This window comes from Meriones unguiculatus, chromosome 14 (assembly GCF_030254825.1).
Source record: "Meriones unguiculatus strain TT.TT164.6M chromosome 14, Bangor_MerUng_6.1, whole genome shotgun sequence".
Classification (NCBI taxonomy): Eukaryota; Metazoa; Chordata; class Mammalia; order Rodentia; family Muridae; genus Meriones; species Meriones unguiculatus.
Genome location: NC_083361.1, coordinates 85082615 through 85104645, shown reverse-complemented (window position 1 = coordinate 85104645; position 22031 = coordinate 85082615). Strand labels below are relative to the sequence as shown.

At 45.7% G+C, this 22031-nt stretch overlaps 2 protein-coding genes across 2 annotated transcripts; both read right to left on the bottom strand.

Annotated features, from left to right (window-relative positions):
• Nucleotides 1–4134: 4134 nt before the first annotated feature.
• Nucleotides 4135–5101, bottom strand: LOC132647058 (olfactory receptor 2AT4-like). Its single transcript, XM_060366277.1, has one exon. It carries the CDS (start codon nucleotides 5099–5101, stop codon nucleotides 4136–4138), a length of 966 nt encoding a protein of 321 aa, XP_060222260.1. The 3' UTR covers nucleotide 4135.
• A 10303-nt stretch (nucleotides 5102–15404) lies between these two features.
• On the bottom strand, nucleotides 15405–16874 carry LOC110560403 (olfactory receptor 2AT4-like). The gene is made up of 2 exons (XM_060366276.1): nucleotides 16534–16874; nucleotides 15405–16038 (listed from the first exon to the last, which is right to left on the bottom strand). The coding sequence occupies exons 1-2, from the start codon at nucleotides 16872–16874 to the stop codon at nucleotides 15405–15407; spliced, it is 975 nt and encodes a 324-aa protein (XP_060222259.1).
• Between the last annotated feature and the right edge of the window lie 5157 nt (nucleotides 16875–22031).

Sequence of the window (22031 nt, the reverse complement as noted above, 5' to 3'; positions counted from 1 at the left end):
CCCCATGTGCGCATACACAAACACACACATGAATACACACACACACACACACACACACACACACACACACACACGAATTCACACACACAAAGGCAAAAACTTCAAGTTGAATAATAACAGATTTTGGGAACCAAATGGTCACTTATTTCCAGGAGCGCAGGTGGCACAGCTATTCTGTGAGAAAATTATCTCAAGCCTGGAGGTGTTGGCACAAGCCTTAAATCCCAGCACTCCGGAGGTAGAGGCAGGTGGATCTCTGTGAGTTCGAGGCCAGCCTGGTCTACAGAGGGAGTTCCAGGACAGCCAAGGTTACACAGAGAAACCCTGTCTCAAAACAAACAAACAAAAACAAAAATCAACCAATCAAATTAAAAAAAAATGGAAGGAGAAAATGATCTCAAAGCACACTCAATTCTGTCATTTGCAACAATTATTTTCTACAAAGTTACACTGAGTTAGTGGACACGAATCGAATTGAAAGACTATAGTTAACACTTTTGGCAGCCAAATAATCCATAGCTTTACTTCACAAATGTTTGTGTTTAGAGACACTTTATTTAATGCATACTGTCAATTCATTGGACTTATGGCCGATAGCACTGTGACTCACGCCTACACAGAGCTTATGTAACACATTCCGCCTCTGTAGGCACATCACAATCTTCTTGTACTCGGACATTCTACAGGACAGGACAGCTACTTGGGGACATTTTAAGTTGAAAAAAATAAAAAATTAGCGTAGAAATGAGTTGGCGTTCTTTTTAAACTATTTTATTTGGGGTTTCTTAATACCTCTACCTCCCTTCCAGCCCTTTGCCTCCAGGTAGCAGAGAAAGAAGGTTAGAAGGGACAGGTGCCGTAGACCTCTTTAGACTTAGTTCTGGCTGGTTAGGGTCACCTGGTTCTTTGGGAAAATACCAATCTCAGTCATCAGGATATCTAGCAATCTAGCAGAACCAGCAGGCTTCTTTCTCTGGGTTCTGTATTTATATTCTCTCAGAGTCCTCAGAACTCCACTAACTCCAGCTGGCAAAGACACCACACACACACACACACACACACACACACACACACTCACACACACATACACACACACACACACTCTCACACACACACACACACTCGGAGCCACAGAAGGCTTTTATCAGCTGTGGATGAACTAAAGCAACCCCACATCAAAAACCCGCTTACATAACATAACAAACTTCCATTACAGAAATGTGGGGGGGAAAATGGCGCTAAATACATCACACAAACACATGCTGCTTCTTAGTCATCTTCAATGGACAGTTGGGTACTTTCTACCTCTCCAGTATGGTAAATGACAGAGAAACAAGTACCTATGCGGCCTCTTGCTTTCAGTTCCTTTGGTGATTTACCCAGAAGTAGCATTGCTAGATTCTAGAGTAAGTCTGTTTACCTTTCGGGTTGTTTCAGACAGCCATGGCTGGAACTAGGTAGGCGTGGTTGTCCTCAGACTCACAGAGATCTGACTGCCTCTACCGCTCCCTACCCCTGAGCAGGGATAAAAGGTGTGTGCTACCATGCCCAGGTGCATGTCATTGTTTTTAAAGTAGTCATCTTGAAGGACGTTTGGTGATGGCTCACTGTGGTTTTGACTTGTATTTTTCTCGTGGTTGGAGACTCTGATCTCCTCTTGTGCTTTTTGGCCACTTGCATGTCTTCAAAGGACTGTCTATTCAAGTCCTCCTACACTTCAAAGTGAGGAGGGGGCAGTGAATAAGGTTTAGATGGAAGGGCATGAATTCATGTGTGTGTTTCCGGATATTGGACTCAGGGTCTTGGGCATGACTAAGCTTTATTCACCACCCTTCTCACTTTCTAATTGAGCTGTTTGCATTTTTGTTGTCAAGCAAGAATTCTATGTCTATATTGTTGGTAGCCATTCCTTAACTTGTTATCAGATATGAAATTGGCAAATATCTCCTCCCATTCTGTGATGCTCTTCACACTCTTGATAGTATTCTTTGACATAAAAGTTGAGAAACACTTTTTTAAATGTGAAATGCAAAGAGGCTGTGCCAACTAGCAGGTGTGGCTATGGGTGAAAAGTCTTAACGCTGCTATGTGGCTACCGTTTCGTCTTTACTCATGATACACAGAAGAAGCCCCAAGAAGACAGTAAGTGGTGGGAAAACTATCCTGAATTCCATTACCAGTCCACTTTCTGTTTGACTAATCTTTTGTGTCATCTGGAAGGAGGCTTAAAGATGAAAGACGTCTGGGACAGAACAGGCAAAAGATTTCCCTAAAAACTGACATTGATACCCAAAGAGACATCCTGAACACAGAATTCCAACAGAGTGCTAGTTAACAAGGGGGTGAGTTGATAATTGTTCATCATTTGGTAATGGGGCAGAGAGAGTGAGACTTCACCTCTCCACATCCTTGGGTTAAATTATAATAGTTTTTAGACCTCGGGGCCAGGCTCCTGATTCACCCTCATCTTTTGAACTTGAAGATTGTGGTCCCACTGAGTCTAGACATCATTGCCAAAGAGTGAAGACTAGGCATGCTGTAGAGTGAATAAGCTTTAGATGGAAGAACATTAATCCCAATCCATTTTCCAGAGTCAGTAAAGGACACTCAGGGTCTTCCCTTGACTTGGCTTCAAGACTTAGCTTTTGTTGTCAACGCTAGCACAGTGTGTCCCAACATCTTTAATATGGTGACCCTTTAATACAGTTCCTCATGTTGTGGTGACCCCCAACCAGGATCTGAGACTTCCTGAAAGCAGAGTCCCATGATGACCATGTCCTCTTTGTTTTTTGCATTGTCATTTGAGCTCTGTCCTAGTTAGTTTTTTTGTTATTGTGGTAAAAAGACCACAGCCAAAAGCAATTTATGGAGGAAAGGATTTATTTGCCTTATAGTTTACAGTCCATTCTTAAGGGAAGCCAGGTCAGAGAGAGACTCGAGGAAGAGACCTGGAGGCAGAGGAATCATGAATCATGGCGAGTGGTGATGACGGGCTCCCTTCTCCTGCCTTGCTTGGCCACTTTTACAGCCTCGGTCCACCCGCTCACAGAGGGCTGGGCTGCCTCACCTCAATCAGCAATCAAGAAAATGCCACAGGCAAGCTGATGGAGGCAATTTCTCACCTGAGATTCCCTCTTTATAGGTGTGTAGAGGTTTGTGTCAAGCTACACCAAGTTTTACATAATGGAAAAATGGTTAGAGGTTGATTGACAGAAACTCCATATCCTGGAATGACACTGTACGTGAAAAGCCAGAGAAGAGAAAACCCAGTACTTAGCTCCCCTGCTTCTTGCTACCTAAATGCTTTGTACACTTTGGTTGGTCCCTAGATGAACAGAACTGATAGGTATTTAGAAACTTCCCTGGGGCCAAAGACGTGACTCGGTGATTAGGAGTACTGGCTGCTCTTCCACAGGACCTGGGTTCAATTCCCAGCACCCACATGGCAGCTCACAACTGGCTATAGCTCCAATTCCAGGGGATCTGACACCTTCACAGACATACATGGGTAAGGAAACTGTCATGTAGCAAGAATTAAAAGAAACGTAGTGCTTCTTGCCCAGGGGAGAAGGCTGAGGCTGCTGCACCATGTTTATGAGGAATGGGGGAGGTGCTTGGCTCCAGTGACTAGGGAGAGTCTAGTGAGCAGCACCGTGTCCCCCATGGAACTGGCATAAGGATACTGTGGTGACTGTAATGCTGGGCAGCTAAGAGAGTCACCAGTTTCCACTGCTCCCCCGAGAGGTGTTTTGAAGTGATTACTTCTGCAAAAAGGGCAAGAGTGAGTCACAGCTACGTGTCAGAAACACTGGGAATTTTCAGGAAATTTGAGACTAGATCCAAAAGGAAAGAATTACTTGGCAGCCAAATATTAACATCTCTGAAATCAACATTTTCGGAGCTGTGAACCCCCTCTCCAGTTACAATCTCTGTCTTCTCATACTTTAAGAGTGGCAACTTAAAAGTGGAACAAAAATTGGACCCATTTAGTTTCTAAAATAAGAAAAAAAATTACAATGGAGGAGACATATTTTGAGAATTAGTGGTCTGATTATTTAGCTGAGTGAATCATCCACATTTTCCTCTCTACTATTGTTGATGATTATAAGTTCAGTTTATACCATGAGGGGTAAATTTAGGGTTTCCCAATATTCTTTGGATCCTGATGACATGTCATTTTAGTGATGGCTGCCTTGACATCCTTGTTCCTCAGAGTGTAGATGAGAGGATTGAGGACAGGTGTGAGGATAGCATATACCACATTACCCATGATGTGGAAGTCCAGCGGCAGGTCAGCCCTGTAGGCCACATAGGCTATGGCAATGGAGGAGTAGTAGGTGCCCACTACCAGGAGGTGGGAGCTGCAGGTGGAGAAGGCTTTGGAACGCCCTTCCTTGGAGTTGATACGAAGCACTGAGGCCAGGATGCGGGCATAGGAGAGAAGCACCAGGAGGAGGGGGAGGAAGGACACCACCATGGCAATGCAGAAGCCCATCAGAGTCTGGTGACTGGTGTCTGAGCAGGAGGCCTGCACCACAGCCAGGTGGTCACAGAAGCAGTGGCAGATGTAGGTGATATTGTCAAATGCCATCTGAGAGGTCTGTGTCACTGCTGGGATGGGCAGGAGGAGGGCAGTGATCCAAGCACTGGCTGCCAGGGAAGTGTTGGTCTGTGGGGTCATGTGGACAGGATAGTGCAGAGGACGGCAGATAGCCACGTAGCGGTCATAGGCCATGACCACCAGGATGAAGGCTTCTGAGCAGGAGAAGCTGTGGAACAAATACATCTGCAGGAAGCAGGCAGGGAAACTGAGGAAGTGGTCCTCAAGCAGGAATAGGGACAGCATCTTAGGGACGGTGGTTGTAGTGAAAAGGATGTCCAGAGCTGAGAGGTTGACTAGGAAGAAGTACATGGGCTTGTGCAGGCTGAGCTCTGTCACCACAGCCACCAGGATCAGGGTGTTGCCCAGCAGGATGAGCAGGTAGAGGAGGAGAAAGATGAAGAAGACAGGAAGGAAGAGGGATTTTTGCAGAGAGGGGATGCCTGTGAGGTAGAAGACAGTCTGAGTGTCCCCTGACGCATTACAGGCTACTTTCTCCATAGTGGGTTAAAACCGGATGCTCAGGAGGTTCCCACACCCATCTGTAAAGAGAAGCACCAAGGTTCTGGGGTGAGAATTACATAATGGCCATTGTCTAATCGAGCTAACCAATTTATTTACTATTAATTCTAGAGGAAATACAATGGGCTCTGCCTTGTACCAGATTCCTCAACCTATGCCAGAACTCCCTTTTTCCTCTAAAATCAAGGATCAGTCAACACTTGCAATATAAACATTATATACATATATATATTACATACATATATATGTATGTATATACACACACACACACACACACACACACACACACACACTTACAATGTAAGTGCCCCTGAAGTGCCCTGCAATATAAAAACTATGCAGATTTGCTGATCAGGAAAGAGGTCTTAGCATCATAGGACTGAAAGTCTCCTGGTAAAGAAAGACATGACATAATGACAAAACAATGACATAATTATGTGATTGCAGGATGCTAAGTATTATGGATGAACTTGGATCTCATTTCCATGTCCGAGGTGACTCTTTTGGGGATATCAGATTTCTTCACTGAATTAATTTTGTCTTTGAGATTTGTCTCAAGAATTTGGTTTTTTGTTTTGTTTTTGGTACCTTCGTGGCCCTAAAGGGGGGACAGCGGGGGTGAGGCTGGGTCTCTCTTTATGGAATCTCTCTGCCTTTCCAGATTAACTATTATCCCACCACTGACTCCCTTCTTTCTTGCTGCTCAGTCCTGCTGTCTACTTCAAAGCTGAGACTTCTGTTTCCTCTTTCTGTGTGAGGGTCTCTGTCATTTTAAGGAAAGGGGGGTGACACTGAGAATGCTTTAGATAACTTCTTTGGCAATTCTGCAGGACAGACTCCATGGTGGTCTCTCTGCAGGACCCCTGACTGCTTCTCCCCAGCCCAGCAGGTGCCCTAATTAACCCCTACATGGCCATCCCCCAGCAGGTCCCCCTGACCTCTGCTCAGAAGGGGCCATGATGTTCTGGGGTAGATGAAGGTGATTTATAGCGAACTTGAGATACACTCTCACTATCAGTTCCCATGGAAAAGAACTCCCCAAAGAATCAAAATGGACTGTTTCCACCCACAGATGTAGGGACTTAAGCTAAAGGAAAATATTATTTATTCTCAGCTTTAGGCTTGACCCCTAGACCATTTGAACAATTGTTGGCTGACATTGGTGATACTGTGTCTTTAATCTCAATGATCCCATGACTTCTATTTCATCATTTTCTAACAAAACTTTTCTCACGCACAAACCATTATGTGATATTAAGAGTTCTTTTCCAGCCATCCCACTCCCTGGAGGATACAGATGTTGAGCAGGAAGATGGGGTCTTTCCCAGGCCCCATACCAACAGGCTGAAATGCCAGGAAGGTTGTGCTGAGCCTCTCATTTCTGGAACATGGCTCTTTCTCCTTTCCATCTTTTTCAAGGAACTCAGACACCAAGTTTCCAAGCCAAAAATATATGGGCAGAGGTTTTTACTTCCCCTTTTTCCAGTTGATAATATCTGAAAAGACTAAATTTCAACTATTTCTCTGAGGTTCTTTACGGTAGAATTTAAGCTAGTGTCAAGCTATACAAATACCTCCTTGGCAATATATGTCCTTGATGAAAGAATGAGCCAGCTTTTTCCCACACTGTGGCTCCATGAGCAGACCCCCACAGGCCAATAGCTTCAGTAGTCAGCCACACTCTAGGAGACGCCAGCTGTCCTACCTGGACATTGCTGTACTCATCCAATCATAGGCTGTCCGTCCTCCCAGGGTCAGACCGAGCTGGAGGAGGGGAGGGATGATGGAGGGATGAACCCTGAGGGGATACAACCCCAGTGGCCCGGCTGCCCCTGATTCTCCCTCCTCTGCCCACTGTTCGCTGACAGGGACATGGATACCAAGCTCCTGGTGGAGAGCTCGCCTGTGGATTTTGACTGCCCCGTGATGCTAGGTTGTCTAATAGGCAGTCCAGGCCTGGACCGCCGTCAAAGCTGGGCACCAAAGCTGCTCAGTTTCTTAAAGCTTGGTATCTGGTGCCAACCAGCTCATCACAGGAAATGCCAACATCTCTTTAGACTTGACTCCATTTTCTAAGACACGGTTGTTTTCTCCTGAATTAAAGGTCGTGTCTAAGCGGTACAGTCTGTGTTCAGTTAGGGCAAAATGCTAGCCCCAGGGGATCTAGCACCAGTTCTACCACTGATAGAGAGAGGACAGGTGGATGAGTCGCCTCAATGTCCAACCTGTCCTTGATGTTCACCATCTCCCACAAGAGCCCTCCCTGCTGGTTATGCTTCTTAAAACTGAAGAAACTGAGCTGTCAAGACGCTGTGGTAGGTAAAGGCTCTTGTACAAGCCTGAAAACCTGAGCTTGATCCCCAGAATCCACAGTGGAAAACAGAACCAAATCCCCAAAGCTGTCCTCTCATAGTCACACTTGTGCTGGGCACACAGATACCCATCACTCCCACATCACACACACACGCGCACACACACACACACACACACACACACACACAAACTAATAAGCCAAGTTTTTTTTAAAAATGGGAATATCTACTCAAAAAAGGAAATGAAGCAGCTAAGAACAGGTTCTCGTCCACAGGGTGGCCACAGGGTGAGGATTGAGAGCGAAGGGCTCCGCTGAAGCCAGCTATGGCTACCTGCAAGGTCTAAGCTCTACCTATTTTTTAATTTTATTTTTATTATATGGGTTTTTTGAGACAGGGTTTCTCTGTGTAGCCTTGGCTGTCCTGGGCTCTCTTTATAGACCAGGCTGGCCTCGAACTCACAGAGATCTACCTGGCTCTGCCTCCTTGAGTGCTGGGATTAAAGGCGAGCACCACCATGCTCAGCATCCCTACCTATCAATTCAGTTTGGATGCAGCCGGGCATGGTGGTGCACACCTTTGATCCCAGCAGGCAGATCTTCGTGAGTTAAATGGCCAGCCTGCTCTACAAAGCGAGTCCAGGACAGCCGAGGGTGCCGGACCAGCCTTTACCCCTTCTTGCTGTGACCTTCAGCATTGTTTATCTCATCTATACAGTAAGTTTTGATGGCTACATTTCTGAAGGATTTTCAGTTCAATGAACGCCTTCCCTGTGTTTGGCAGAGGGGGGAGGGGGAGAGACTCCTCACCACAAAGTTTCAGTCTCCCTTCACTGTGCCCCACCCACTGTAGCAGACAAGTACGAGGACTTGGGAGATAGGACAAGCTACAAATGCCTGTTCACCACTATCTCTGTGACCTCCAGCAGCCACTTCTTTTGAGCCCCATTTCCCTGTCTGTGACCTTGTAAGCCTTCATTTAGGTAGACAGTGCTTACAAGGTGCTCACGAAGGCTGGACCCCATAAGCTCCTGCTTCCATCAGCCTTGTCTTTCTGTGGGGAAAACCCGGGTCCAGACACTTCGTATCCCACTGTTACCACACCTCCTTGCTCCCTCCTGGTGGTGTACCTAACCCCAAGTCCCAAAGCTACTGTGTGTGCACTCATTCTAGAGCCTTGGGGGCCCGCCTCTGTTTACAGCCAACCCAACAGGTCTGTACTCCACAAGCCCCTGTTCTCCTCCTCACCTCTGCCCCTCTCTGGCTCCTCCATCCCCTGCAGCACTCACCCGTTGGGTCTCTTCACACTGGTGATTCTCCACGCCAGGCTTTGGTGGAAGCAACAGGCTGGGTCGGGCTGTGGCCCATTAAACCCTCAGCCTTCTCCTTTCAAGGGGGTCTCTTGGGTACTCTTCTTTAAAACACGTCTCCCTTAGCTCCACTGAAGCATCTCCAAGGACCACTTCCTGCTATCTCCTACGTCATGTATATGATGGAGGTAGGATTTGTCCCTAGACTTTGTTGCTAATGAGGAGATCATCATCACTAGCACTCATGAGCCCAGAAGTTTACATTAATGATGTAACCTTTGTTCTTGTTCCCCCACCTCATGCTTACAGGGTACAAGAGGAAGTCTAAGTGAAGGGCACTGAGGCCCAGGGAGTGACATAACACATAACCTGCCTGTTTTAACAGTGATGGCTAAAGGCAGTTAGTTTCCTGACTCAGGGATCTATATTCTGCCTAGGGTCTAGACCACTATAGCAGGACTGCGTATTGCTAGAGGAAGCCCTGGCCTATTAAATATTAAAGAACCTCCTGTCTTGGTTTTCCGGCTTCCCGCTAACTTTCATTGTTGCTCGTAGGAACACTGACACGCCTTTCTGAGACGCCCCTGGTACCAGGAATAGTTCTCCTGGCTCTCACCACATGGCCACAACTGAGTTTCCTCTTTATGATTGAGAGAGTTAGCAGTACCCTTCTTTGTCTGTTGAACACGAAGTATAAAGATCCCCAAAATCTGGGGAGGTGAGCTCAGCTTCCAGGCAAGTGAATCACTGGAGTCCTGGAAGATGTATTCTATTCATTGTTTTTGTTTTTAACTTTTTATTGATTCATTGTGAATTTCACATCATGCATCTCAGTCTCACTCATCTCCCCACTCCTTTGTATCCACCCTCTGCCCTTGAAGCCTCCCCTCAGAACAAACAAACAAACAAACAAACAAACAAACAAAACAACAATGACAGACTCTCATCATGGAAGCTGTCGTGTGTTACAGTGTGTCCTACAGTTTCACAGAGCTGGGTATCTATAGGGGCAGGACAAGAAGCCAAGATCACATTTCAACCACACACAGGAAGCAAAGAAAGCAAGCAGGAAGCGGGGTGGGGGCAGAATCCCTCAAAGCCAGCCCCCGAGTAACACTTCCTCCAGCAAGGTTCCACGTCCTAAAAGTTCCATAACATCCCAAACAGCAGTACCAACAGGAGACCAAATGTTTAAATACTTGAGCCTGTGGCGGACAAGCACATACAATGCATTTTTGGAATACACAGAAGGTGACACTGGGAAATGCATGTGAGTAAGAGGGGTGAATCCTGGGCCAAAGGTTTGGTGGGTGGGTTGCTGCCCCCTCCCTCTACTGGAAATCCTGCCTTGCTTTGAAGTGGCCACTTCAGTCTCCAGGTACCCCGCTACTAGGATTCTCAGCTAGAGTCACCCCCATATCCTCCCAGGGGCCTATTCTGTTGCAAGTCTCCACCTTGTGCTAGAGATGTTCCCCACTCAGTTTCCCTCCTCTCTCTAAGCCCTCTCACCTCTCACTGATGCTCTCCCCACATCTGACCCCACCCTTGCTCTCCTCCCCACACTCTCCCACCCAGTTCCCACACTTCATCCACTTCTGATGTCTATTCTCTTTCCCCTTCTGAGTCATAGTCAAGCATCTTCCCCTGGGCGCTCCGTGTTACTTAGTTTCTTTGAGTCTGTGGCTTGTAGTGTGATTATCCTATACAACATAGCTAACAACCACTTACATGTGAGTACATTCCAACTGTGTCTTTCTGCATCTGGCTTACCTCCCTCGGGATGATATGTTCTAATTCCATCCATTTGCCTGCAAATTTCTACATACAAGAAATGCAGGGATTAAAATAGATCAGAGATTGAGGGAATGGCCAACCAACCTGGGACCTACCCCATAGCAGAGAGCCAACCCCTGGCACTATTAATGATACTGCGTTATGCTTGCAGACAAGAGTCTAGAATAACTGTCCTCTGAGAGGCTCCACCCAGCAGCAGATTGAAACAGATGCTGAGATCCACAGTCAAACATTAGGCAGAGCTTGGGGAGTCTTGTGGAAGAGTTGGGAGAAGGATAGAAGAACCTGGAGGGGACAAGAACTCCACAAGAAGACGAACAGAGTCAACTAATCTAGGCCCATGGGGGCTTACAGAGACTGAAGAACCAATCAAAGAGTAGTCATGGACTAAACCTAGGACCTCAACACATATATAACTGATGGGCAGTTTGGTCTTCATGTGGGTTCCCTAGCAAATGGAGTGGGGCCTGAATCTGACACGGACTCAGTTGCCTGCTTTTAGGTCACTGGGCTGCCTTGTCTGCACTCAATGGAAGAGGATGTGCTTGTCCTGATGTTACTTGAAGTACAGGGGTGGGTTGGCGGGGGGGGGGAATCTCCCCTTTTCTGAGGAGAAGGGAAAGGGACAGGGGAAAGGGGAAAAGGGTGGGAGGAAAGAATGAAGGGAGGGGGTACATTTGGGATATAAAGTGAATAAATAAATATATTTTTAAAAAGAGGAAATAATTCATGTTCAGAATAGATTTTTATTCTGCTAAAGAAAAAACATCAACCCATGACGATAAAAGAGATCCAGTATCATCCACAGCTGGTTTCCTTGACCAGTGGGTCCTTTACATCAAGGGCTCAGTGTTGGTCCTTGTTGCTGGTATCTTGGGTTCTTAGCAGAAGATGAGGCATATCAGCCTCGATGAAATCCTGTCCAGTCTCCACCAATGCCATTGCAGCACTCCTTCCTTTTTCAGGATTCTTTGGAACAAATTCTGGGATGTTCACAGGCTCTAAGCAGCCTTGTGATTTTTCCAGCTCTTGCTCTTTTTTATGAGACCTTGACTATCATGGACGTACTTCAGTAAATAGTCACATGGGTGAAGATATCTTCACAGTGTGTGTCTGTTTTAGAGACCTACCACCTTAACTGCCCTATTCATGCCCTTAGACTGGCATAGATCCATGGCTTTTTGGATTTTACTTTCAAGGTATAATGGACTTGGGTAGAAAGCAGAGACATTGCTGTAAGTTCCGCCCATTGCTAAGGCTCATTTGCTTGATAGTCTCCTTGAGGGCCCTCAGCAGCAGGGCAATGTTAGCTGGTTCTGATGTATTTTGGAGAAATAGTTGTTGTTTTAGGCTTGAACTTTTTAATTCCTGAGGGAATTAATTATAAGGAGCAGAGGCTTTCTCATGAGACCATAGTTAAGAGTTGATGGAAAGATATAAATGCCGTGGGACACTGGATTGGGACTGCCTGCTCATGCAAGCTGTTCATGTCTTCAAGGGCTATTTAAGCCTCGTGATACTGATTACTTCCACTCGGTCATGAGATACTTCTGTACAGGTCCAAAGTTACCTTTTGTGGGTTCAAATGATGATGGATCCTTTTATGTGTGTCCAGTTTTATGCTGTGTGTTCAGTTTATCAGTCAGCTCATAAAGAAGGACCAGGGACCCATGTTCACAGTCTTCCTCAGTCAGGCATTCGCTCTGATTGGGGCCAAGAACTATCACTCAAAACAAGAATAGAAAATGTGTCATCTCTAAAATCCTAGGGGCTGTGATTATTCTATTAATAATGTGTGTTACCTCGAGAGACTTTTAAAGTTTGAGCTATGAGAGAGTAGCTTGTTTGAGATTAAATTTTCATTAAACTTTGCCCAAAAATTACCTTAAAAGACTGGATATACTGTATAAAACAACTGTTCAAATTCTCTGGAGTGCAGATCATGGCAGGGCTTGAAGGAAAAGAGGGACACTCAAGGTAGAGTCAATACTGGCCCTTTACTTGACACTCTTCTCCAAGGTGCAAGGTGGAAAAACAAAGTTCACTCAGAATTCCTCATCTCAAATTCTGAGATGAGGAGACACAGGCTGCAGTGTGGGTGCTTGAAGTTATTGGAAATTAAGAAACAAAGTCCTGGAAAGAATATGATAGAGAAGCACCAAAACTGCAATATAAAGTCCTTTCAGAGTGTTGGCCAACTCTCGGGTTGAGAGGAGATGACTGAAGAACCCGGGAGAAGGTAAGTGCTCGGATTTTAAACCACCTTAGACAGCTCTGAACAGCCACAGGATGCGTGTGTCTATGTGAAGGGGTCAGTAGTTAGAGTTCATACACATATATAGCAAGTCACAGGAAACAAAAACTGTGGAAGTGAAGGAAAGGTGGGCAAATCTCTGCTTAGGGCTGGAGATTTAAAACCCTCTCTCAGCAATTGCTAGCACAACCTGAGAGAAAGTCAGCTGAGGCCCAGAAGGTCCAGACAGCACTGTCAGGTGACAAGATCTAAGGGAACACTCCGTAGCAAAACACATGTCCAAGTGCATGCAAACTTCCTCCAATGTGGGCCATACTTGGGGCTAGTAAGCAGAAATGTATTTTAAAAATAGAAAAAAATTCACTGTTTGCTCTTCCTAAATTGGACCCGGGTTCAAATCCCAGCACCCACATGGCAGCTCACAACTGTCTGTAACTCCAGTTCCAAGGGATTTGACACACTCAAACCAATGCCCATAAAATAGCATTAAATAAATTATTTTAAAAAATAGAAAAAATGAAATGGATATAGGACTAAGTATATTATTCTTGAATCACAGTGGAATTAAGATAGAAAACAAAAGATAGGTGGGGGGATTGTAAAATGTCCTAAATAAAACAGTTCTAAGTGATCCATATCCCTATTTTGAAATGTCAAGGAAAAGTAAAAGTAAGTTGTGATATGTGTGTGCATGTGTATCCACGTACGTGCATGTTTGTGTAATATTTGTGCACATCTGTGTGCAGGTTTTGAAGGCCAGAAGTCAATGTCAGTTTTCTTCTTCCATTACATTTCACCTTGTTTTTTGAGACAGACTCTCTCACTATTTGATATATTTAAGTACTCATCACCAATCCCAGGTTGCTTTCCTACGGAAAATAGTAAATTTCCAGAAATGTCATAGTTTCATATTTTCCATTTCAGTCGTGTCTGATTCTTCTCCCAGAGACTCTCTCAGCCTGGAAGTCCCGCCTTTCCTCTCCTGCCTAGATATTGGTCTTCAGATTCTTATTAAGCCAATCAAAAGATGAGGAAAGAAGACCTTTACAAAATAAGACGCAGCTGCTGAGCCATCAGAATAGCAACAGAATAATAACAGAATAACAACCAAAGTCCAGACAGTGCTCAGCTCTCTGCCAGTACAAAACTAACAACTGAATACCACAGAGACACCTTCGTACAGTGCACAAAAGGATTATCCCAACAGAACAGCATGGACCCGCATGAGCAAGCACACACACACACACACACACACACACACACACACACGCACACAAGCACACACACACACACCTGCCTACACACTTGCACCCATATGACATGGACATGCACACACACAAACACACCACACAAAAAACAGAAAGATCAGTCACTGACTAGAGGAATCCACTTGTTAATCACGGGACTTCTACTTAGCATATATAGTAAAGTTTTAATATTTAACATGAAAACAGGAAACCCAAAAGTTCTGAAGAGACCTCACCAACCAGGATCAGCAGATGGAAAATGAGCATGTGAAAAAGATCAGTCTCTTAATAACATTTTAGAGTTCAGAAATCATTTCTGTCTGTTTGAGACAGGGTCTTACTATGTAGCTCTGGCTAACCTTGAGTTCATGGAGATCTGGTGCCTGCCTGTGCCTCGTGAGTGCTGGGATTAAAGACCATCGGACCGAGCCACAAAGTCTCCTCTTTGATAATTCTCAAAAAAATGTCTACCTAGCAAATGTAGTCTATGCTTACTTCAATGATAAGAACTGTGTAGAAACTAAATTCGATAATACATGTACCAAGAGAGTCTCAGCAATGCTTGTGCCGTCAGGGCCAGAGCCAGCACCCCTGGCTAGAGAACTTTTAAAGCTACAACAGTTGTAAGAATGGCTGAGGTTAAAGAACGCCAACAAGCAGGACAGCTGGCGAGAATGCAGCAGGCACGCTCATTGCTAGTGAGCATGCACGCTCAGAGAGCCCCTCTGAAGGCAGTCAACCAGCTTCTCCATAAGCCAAATGCTCACGATATAAGCAACGTCACCACGCCCCTGGTGACTAGGGCAGACTGGTATCACTTGTGCTCTGATATACCAGATGAGATGAAAGCATCACCTACATAAACCTCTTCTCCAACGATTACAGGATTACAGCACATGTCCACAGGTGAGACAACTACACGTCAAGGAACCTAAGACAAAACAGCCACGACTCTTAAATCAGTAAACTTCATCAATTTCAAGTTTGCATCAAAATTACAAAGTTTCATCAAGCCCCTCAGAAAGATATCCACTGCAGACATCCGGCAGCACTGGATAAATTCCTTTCATCTATGCCTATTATCAGGATGTGCATCAGTGTTGGTTTGGCTTTTCTTCCCAACACCCTACCCCTTCCTTCTCATTGGTTTATAAGTTAAAGAGAGGATTTCCCCCCCCAAAAAAATTTAAAAAGCTACCTCTTTTCTTAGAAAAATACACCTGCAGTTTGTTCTTATTCAACGTATCCTAGAGATGACACCATATCAGAACTTAGAGAATATCATCCATCAGTTTAGACATTCGACAATATTTAATGAGTTTCTACTCTGTGTTAAGCACCCTTGGTTAGTGTCCTGGGACTAGAACTAACTTGATTTAAAGGTTAATATCCTTATCAAAGCCTGAGTCTCGATATATATGATTTTAGTGATGGCTGCCTTGACATCTTTGCTCCTCAGGGTGTAGATGAGAGGATTGAGGACAGGTGTGAGGATAGCATATACCACATTACCCATGATGTGGAAGTCTAGCGGCAGGTCAGTCCTGTAGGCCACATAGGCTATGGCAATGGAGGAGTAGTAGGTGCCCACTACCAGGAGGTGGGAGCTGCAGGTGGAGAAGGCTTTGGAACTCCCTTCCTTGGAGTTGATGCGAAGCACTGAGGCCAGGATGTGGGCATAGGAGAGAAGCACCAGGAGGAGGGGGAGGAAGGATACCACCATGGCAATGCAGAAGCCCATCAGGGTCTGGTGACTGGTGTCTGAGCAGGAAGCCTGGACCACAGCCAGGTGGTCACAGAAGCAGTGGCAGATGTAGGTGATATTGTCAAATGCCATCTGAGAGGTCTGTGTCACTGCTGGGATGGGCAGGAGGAGGGCAGTGATCCAGGCACTGGCTGCCAGGGCAGTGTTGGTCTGTGGGGTCATGTGGACAGGGTAGTGCAGAGGACGGCAGATAGCCACGTAGTGGTCATAGGCCATGACCACCAGGATGAAGAATGATGTGCCAAGTTCCTGAGACCCCAAAAGACCACCGACCACACCAGGAGTCAGAAATCGTATGTAAAAGCAAAGAGCCTTTATTACAGGCTTAAGCTTGGCCTCCCAGCATGAACTGACCCAGCAGTCAGAGGCTAGGACCTCTGAGTCTACAAAGAAGCTATGTTTTATAGGGGAAGGCCCTTCCAGACATGGCAGTTACAGGATTGGGTGACATTTAGCAAGAGCAGGCTCGTTACATAGTGATTGGTTAGAGGCAAGCTGTAACCATCTATAGTAACTATTTTGGTAACCATAATGACAACATATAATTGTTTTAGTAACCATAAGGAAAACGGTCATTTTGACCTGTTTTCTCATCAGCTGGTTTCAGGGTTGGCACATTTTGCGGTCCTTCTCAGAAATGTTGTGGCTTTCTACAGGTATAAGCATGTTTTTCTGAAGCGGGGGTAAGTTTTAGGTCACGTATAATATGGAGGACAGTGACAAAATGGAGTCTGTTATGTTCAGGAACAAATACATCTGCAGGAAGCAGGCAGAAAAACTGAGGAAGCGGTCCTCGAGCAGAAATAGAGACAGCATCTTAGGGACGGTGGCTGTGGTGAAAAGGATGTCCAGAGCTGAGAGGTTGATTAGGAAGAAGTACATGGGCTTGTGCAGGCTGAGCTCTGTTACCACAGCCACCAGGATCAGGGTGTTGCCCAGCAGGATGAGCAGGTAGAGGAGGAGAAAGATGAAGAAGACAGGAAGGAAGAGGGATTTTTGCAGAGAGGGAATGCCTGTGAGGTAGAAGATAGTCTGAGAGTCTCCTGATGCATTACAGGCTGTGTCCTCCATGGTGGGTTAAAACCTGATGCTCAGGAGGTTCCCATGTCCATAAGACCCATATGGCTCAGAACGACCATAAATTCTGCCATGAGAATCACATAACAACCATATCATTGTTTAATTAATACAAACAATTCATTTACTACCATTTCTAGAGGAAGTTCAGTGGGATTGGTCCTATTCCAAGTTCTTCATCTCAGGTATGTCTTTAGCTCAGTGGGTAGAGGCCTGGCCTGGTACACTGAAGATTGCTCTACTCCCTAGCAAGTCCTGAATCTGGCCAGCTACACAGAGCAGGAGGATCAGGAGCTAAAAATCTTCCCCAAATTCTTTGTCTGGTACCAAAATATACTCTTTGCTTTTTAAAATCAAGTATAGATAACACATCTGCACCACTAAGTCCATGTGACGTTTGCTGAGGAGACAGTAGGCATATTTTACTCTTCTGAAATCCTAATGGTAAAGACAGACATTACCCGGCCTGTCACATGACCGCCTCGTTGAGTTATGGGAGAGCTTCGGGTGCTTGTATTCTTTGTGTATTATATGATCTTATGCGAGGGGAGGGTGTCAGAGCCCCTAAGCAAGGACTCTATTTTTTTTTTTCTGTTTTGAGAATACCTCAAGATTTTAAAAAGCATGATACGCCCTGTCACATCCACGTAGGGAAACCAGATGTCCCATCGTAGTTACTAACTGGGGACTTTCTTCCTTGTTTGCCTGGCTCAGTGTTCTGCTCTCCGCCTCTACGTTGAAACATCTGAGTTCTGCCTCCGGGATGTCTGTATCGTGGCTCTAATTTGGGGGCAGGGGTTGGCTCTGTGGCTGTGACAGGGCGAGGGGGACACTGAAAATCCTCCAGGTGTGAAGAATCATTCTCGAGCGGGGTCCTGATGACTGTCCTGTCTCACAATTCCTCAGTGAGAGAGAAACATCTAAGCAGGTCACTAAAGGCTATTTCAGCTCAGCAGGCTTTCTGATTGAACACGCCCACCGCCGAGTGGAACTCCTGGGACATTGCTCAGGGGTGCCATGGTACCCTGGGATGGTTTGTGGGGTACTGGCACATGAAGTGATTCCAAGTAAAAAGAATCTTTTCAAAGAAACCGGAAGCCAGTATTTCGGTCCACAAATCTGGAGGTTCTGAGCTGAAGAGAAATAATGACTTAGCTTTGGGTTCATCCCTTGGACGAAATAGCTCTTGCCGCATCCTTAATCCCATTGATTCGTGAGTACAGTCTCCTTGCTCGCTTTCGAGCAACCTAATTTCCCATTCTTCTAAGGAAATGTCTCTCATGCTTAACTTATTAATGCAATAACTGGAAAGTTGTTTTTTTTTTTTTTTTTTTTTTTTTTTTTTTTAATTTCAGCTCCCTACATAGGGAAATGACTGCGCAGGACAGAGGTTTTCCAGATGCCACAGTTAGCTGGCTGCTTCTGCGGGATGTCTCTGCCATGCCTTTGTTCCTGGGAAAAGACTCATTCACCCACAAGTCTTTTCCAGCAAACCTAGAAGGTCAAATTTCCAAGAGAAAAATATTATGGCAAAGGTTTCCCTCTCTATTTTAATTGATAATGCCAGATAAAACTAAAAGTTTTTAATTTTTTCTTCCGGTCTTTGAGGGCTAGGTGAGGCCGGGGTTGTTTTCATCGGAAGTACATGCTAGGTCTGAGCAGTGCTGCTCTGTGCTTAGACCAGCAGGCCCTGCCCTGAAAACATCTTCCTGGCAGTGGCCATCTAGGTACCAGTTCCAGCACTGGTGGAAAAGGAAGAGAGATGCAGGAGTCATCTGAATGTGCAACCTAAACTTGTCACCATCTCCTCTTATCACACAGCACTGACTGGTAGAAGCCATCCCTCTGCAAAACAAAGGGCCTGAGTGTAAGAGAATGGCAGGTCATGTCCAAAGCCACGGAGAGTGATGGTCCAGAGCAGAGGGTCTTTTAGAAGCCAGCCTCGAAGGGCTACAGTATGTACCTGTCAATCAAGAGAGCTCAGCCACTCTCAGGCAAAGACTTGAAGCTTTGCGCCTTGTTTCGCTCATTTGTACAGTGACGGCTGTGAGGTAAAGGTCTCTGAAGGGTTTCAAGTTCAAAGAGACACCTTCTGAGTGTCCCTTGTGTGTTTGGCAAAGAAGGGGCTTCAGGACAGATGTCCCACGATCCATGTTCTAAGTGGCAGAAAGCCTCTTCCCTTCACAAAGTGCTGGCCTTTTAAGAGTCAAGAATGTGAACCTGGGAGACAGAAAACTGATTTGCATGCATATGAATTCCTGTTGCAACCTCCACGGGTGTGACTTCACATTCAGAACCTTGGTTTTCTCATCTGCAACCTTGAAAGGTTTTGTTTTATTTTTCTAGAGAGACTGCTTAGAAAGACAATGCTTACTGAGACTAAACCACGTCAAAGCTCAGAATTTGCTGGAGTTTCCCCTGACTCCAGCTGTTGTTATCTGCCTTGTTCTCCTGTGGGAAGGGCTGGGCTCAGATGGTCTGAACCTTGCCTGTGGGCACACCTCCTTGCCTTCACCGGGCAGTGTATTTAGCCTAGGATCCCACAGCGTGTGTGCGTTGATTGATCCTGGATCCTGGGACCTTTTCTCTTTTTATACTCAATCTTTCTGGCCCAAATCTATAGTCCCTGGACCTGGTCCATGTCTCTCTACTTTACCACTCTCTGCATCTCTTTGGCTTCTCCATCCTTAGCAATGCTCACCTGTTGGATCTTGCCCCTAGTGATGTCTGCCGTGGTTCTCCACACCAGGCCTCAGCAGAAGTAGCAGGCTGGGATAAGCTTGAGCTCATTAAAACCTCAGCCCTCTCCTTCCAGCCAAGTCTCTTGGGTGCCTTTATTCAGTATGCCTCTTCCCTTGTACCATGCCACACACTCCCAGGAAATCACTTGCTGGCGTCTCCTACAGCATTCATCTCAGGGAGGTAAGATCTGCCCCTGGGCTTGGTTAATCATGGGAAGATTGTCACTAACAACCCTCAAGGGCCCAGAATTTTACAATAATGATATAGGTATATATAACCTTTGTTCTCATTATCTTTTCTGTTCCTCACAACAGAAGAGACGAGAAGTAACAATATGGCACAGCAGGAAGTTCAAAAGAACAATGAGACTTAGGGGATAAAACGACTTGTTCATTTTGGCAGTGATGGATGGAGGCAGAGTTAGTTTTCTGACCCAAAGCTGTTTCTTTCCTACTGCTCAAGAGCAAGTGACCCGGGGCTGTTCAATAGGAACTCCTTCCTGGGTTTGCTGGCTCTCCATTAACTTTCATCATAGCCCTAGGAATAGGAATATGCCTTCCAGACAAGCCTCTGGTTCCAGAAATAGTTCCACTTCCTCTGTATTTTTTCTTCTGGGCAAGCTATATTAGTTGTGTCTTCCTTAGTTTATAGATTCAGTGGCCCGGGATCTCCAAACTGCACATGATAATCCCAGCTTCCAGGCCAGTGAAATTACTGTTCTGATCTTGGGAGATGTGTGCATTCTTAGGACCTATGGTTTAGAGACACAGAATCTAAATCTGAGGGGGAGGGAGGAAATATTTGGTTCTCAGGGCTAGAGAGAGCGACCCGCCTAGCTCACATCCTAGACCTGTCTACTCTGCATGGACTGGAAACTGCATATTTATTGGCTGCTTGTTAACAGTATAGATTTTAACTTACCAGGCGGCATGAGTGCCCCCTTCCAGCTATGGTCACCCAGCCAGCACCCAGGCTGAGTCTTCAGTCTGTTTTTGGTCCCTGCCTTGTAAGTAATGGGCTGCATTGTAAGATCTGTGACTCTCGCGTGCCTGAGACTCGCTGCTTCACCTCTTTTGCTATGAATTGTGTGCCTTCTTCGAAAGCAAGGTTATACAGGACATCATTATGATGAGTAAATGATTATGGCTCGCACAGGAAATATTTCCAGAGGGCTCCTGTGTTGAAGACTTGGCTGCCAGTCAATGTGATTTGGAGAAGTGATTGGATCATGACGGCTCCCACCTCCTCGGTGGATTTAGTTATCAGTAGCGTCATAATTTGATGTGAGCTGGGAGGTGGGGCCTAATTTCAGAAAGTAAAGCACCGGAGGCGTGTCCTGTAGGGGTTTAGCTGACTTCTGCTCATGTCCACCATGAGGTGACCAGCTTTGCTGTGCTCAACACAAGCCCGTGGAAACCACGCCAAATAATCATGGCATAAGCCCTCTAAAGCTGCAAGCCGAACCGACGTTTAGGCTGACTTTACCAGTCATTCTGTCACAACCGTGAGGAGTGGCTAACAGTTAAGGCGCTTATTAGGGGCGCAGGCAACAATGGCAGATACACTGCGAGCAAGAAGGGCTGATTTATATCCAGATGGGCTTCCATTCTGGAAAGACAAACAGTGCCCCTTCATGATGAAAGAGGTCCAGCACCATCCTCTGCTGACTGACTTCCTTGAGTGCTGGCCATTCACATCCTGTGTGTAGGGGCGGCCTTTGTTGTTGGCATTTGGGGTTCTTAGCAAAAGAAGAACCAGATCAGCCTTGGTAGACCCAGGTTCAGCCTCTCTCCTTATCACTGGAGCCTCTTATTCATGACTCTTTCATACGTACATTTCATGGAATGTAGTTTAGTCATTATGTCTCCCATTATTCTCTCTCATTCCCCCACTAGCACTGAACCCCTTCTTTTCCCTCAACAAGCCCACCTCTTACTATCTTTTTTCTTTTGTTTTCTGTTTTGTTTGTTATTTTGTGATCCACTGAGCTTAACTAGGGTTGTTTGCATGAGCATAGGTGTCATCGATCTCTTGGTAAAACTGAGGTGTTGGCAAAGTATCAAACCTTTAACCCTTCAGGCCAGGGTCACCTTGCAGACTCCATTCTGCCCACTCCCGTTTATGGTGACCTTTTCTACCATGGGAATCCTTTAGAAGTCACATGGGATGGAGCAGGCACCCGACAGTTCTCACCCTGGAAATCCTCACCCCAGAAAGCTTAGCTCTCAAGGAACCTTACCTGCCTAAGCCTGCCTCCTGCTTAGTTCCTTGCTGCTTCTTACCCAAGCAGAGGAAGCCAGCCTCTTGTGTCTTTCCCAATAAATCTCTTGTGTGAGGTTTTTTTGTGCAGTGTGACTTTGTGGTATTCATAGGAAGATCCTTTGTAAATATGAGATGCTGGCTAGAAAG